Source organism: Sphaeroforma arctica, assembly GCF_001186125.1.
Source record: "Sphaeroforma arctica JP610 unplaced genomic scaffold supercont1.642, whole genome shotgun sequence".
NCBI lineage: Eukaryota > Ichthyosporea > Ichthyophonida > Sphaeroforma > Sphaeroforma arctica.
This window is the reverse complement of record NW_014039916.1, coordinates 23770-26269: the sequence shown is the minus strand read 5'-3', so window position 1 is coordinate 26269 and position 2500 is coordinate 23770. Positions and strand designations below refer to the sequence as shown.

The window sequence follows — 2500 nt, the reverse complement described above, 5'->3', positions numbered from 1 at the left end:
CGGTGGAACCAGAAAGTGGAGGTCAGCCATGGTATGGATACGAGAGTACATGCGCTATGTTGCTTAAGTATTTGAATATCTACGTTATAACTTACATTGTCTATTGGAGGTGTATATTTGTATGTATGTATGTATGTATGTATGTATATGTATGTATATATACGTATATATATATATATATATGTGTGTGTGTGCAGTGTACGGACAGTGTACGGACAGTGAGTGAATCCTCCGGACTCTGTGCTCAACCACGCGCGACGAGAGGGTTGATACAATTACAGAAATCTCCAAACCATGCGAATGCACTTGTGCAGCACGTACTATACTCGTTGTGTACTGTACACATACGCACATTCAGCTATCTCTACCAACACACCTACACAGCACACACGTATTGTTCTCATTGTTGCCCACTCCATCCTCTTCCCATTTATTCCTGGCAGCCCTGAGCTTTCACAGACGTTAGCCTGCAATACAGATCCTCAGCACCAGTGCGACTACAACAATGTCACGGACTGTACGGCGGATCCGTGGTCGGACTGGAGTGTGTGCACAAGTATGTGCGGCGACGGTATGTGAGTTTGATACATGCCTACGTGTACATATAGATATATGCATCATGCATATATAGATATATGCAGTGTTTGTATATATATATATATATATATATATATACAGCACATTGTGCATTCAATAGTTTGCCCATTGATGATTGGCCGCACCAGACATGCCTATCTATCTTTTGGGGAATGTTAAATGTGCAGCAGTCCGATCTATAGCGTCTAATCTGCACTACATCACTGGCGTGGTTATTGACTCATCTAGTATGAAGGCGTCCCCTGGGAGGCTTGATTGCCGTTACTTGCTACACAGTGTCGTATCGGTGTACTTCTATGGGTACGGGACTGCGGATAGATAATGGAAAGAGTGTTCTCGTGCAATGTTCACAACTGATACGTTTGTTGTACACAATAGTCCAATCCGTGCATGATGCTCAGTGGCCATTATGACCAATCACTAATGGTTTTAGAGTTTAGAGTTCTGTACCACCTGTTTCCATAGAATCGTAAAAAGGAACACTTTAGGATGTGCTTATTATAGGAGGCTATGCTGCTTTCCGTACGTACACAAACCTTCCTTGTTTTCGTAAACGCGTGCCATTCCAGGACATTGCCTGTCCTCTCACATCCATCTCATACAACAAAGCCACGCAAAAGCATCTCTGTATACAACAACTCATTTCGTAAACGCTTTGTTCTCAGGTGTTCGTATAAGTACCTGTGGCATCACCTCACCCGGATCTGACCCTCTACTGTGTCCTACTTTGCTGAAGGTACGTACACGATTGAACCACACCGCATATAAACCCTAAGCCCTAAAACTTGCAACAGGGATAAGTCGCTCTTTAACCGGTGCTTAGAAATTCCAAAACCCTAAACCCTATTGGCCTATACTGCAGACTGGTACTCTTGGTCCCACGTACTATGTCCACCTTATCTATTCCTCACAGACTGACTCGCGTCCCAGCTGCTTACATCTGTCTGTTGTTTTCTTTGCCGCCCCTATCCCTCTCTGCCCTGAGTTTCTGTTTGTGTTCTGCATGCGATTAATTGCGATTGTTGAACTGCGTATCCGCTTTGCCTGAGATTTTCTAGTCAATGTATTAGCTTAGTACACTCATGTGATCGCAATGCATTTTCGCTTTGTAATTTTTTCCTTGGTCGTTGTGATCTATGGTGTATAGGCCGTATGCTGGCAATGTGCCTGGGCTATATACCTTATACTGTCTCCCACCCACACGCATGCAATGGAAAATACAAACTTATAATATATATGAACTCTTAATATGACACTTACACCTAGATTTACATTCGCTGTACCACGGATCCATGCACGTGCAACAATGTTCCATCAACGGAGCTATTAGAGGCTTCCCGATAGGACCTATATATATTGTTGAGTTATTTTGTATCTCCTATAGGGCCTATAGATTCGTCGAGTATGTTTGTACAAATAGAGTCTGTGTGTATTGTTGAGTATGCTCGTACCAGTACTGCTACAAGTGGGAAAATATTTTATATATATATACATTCAGTACAGAGAGAGACTTAGTCAGAAACAACGCATGCATACGGAAAGTATATTTAGAACGTTGATACACAGAGCCATAGCATATCTATCCTTATCACACCAGCCGCATGCAATACACTCAATCTCCATCTGCGTACAACACTCATCACACATACCTACTATGCTAACCACCCACACACGCAACACTTCTTATCCCCTCAGGAGGAAGTGTGCAGCCCTGTGTGTGTGCCGCAATGCATCTTAGATTCGTGGTCTGAATGGTCCGACTGCCCAGACATCTGTGATGTAGATAACCCCGGCACCCGCTCCAGAACCCGTCCTGTGATTCAATATGTATGTTCGTTTCTTGCGATGACGTTCATGCATGTGCTTGTACATGTATGATGTGTATGTATGTATATGTATGCAT

At 43.2% G+C, this 2500-nt stretch overlaps 1 protein-coding gene across 1 annotated transcript in view; it reads left to right on the top strand.

Moving 5' to 3' along the window:
• Positions 1 to 1645, top strand: part of SARC_07797 (hypothetical protein) — a gene marked incomplete at both ends in the record, with an annotated part of 9702 nt that extends 8057 nt beyond the window's left edge. The window contains 4 exons of the mRNA XM_014298253.1: positions 1 to 31; positions 444 to 571; positions 1263 to 1333; positions 1511 to 1645. The exon at positions 1 to 31 is cut by the window's left edge and continues 160 nt beyond it. Of these exons, the coding sequence (XP_014153728.1) occupies positions 1 to 31; positions 444 to 571; positions 1263 to 1333; positions 1511 to 1645 (365 nt within the window). The remainder of the gene's footprint in view (positions 32 to 443; positions 572 to 1262; positions 1334 to 1510) is intronic.
• Positions 1646 to 2500: the final 855 nt, after the last annotated feature.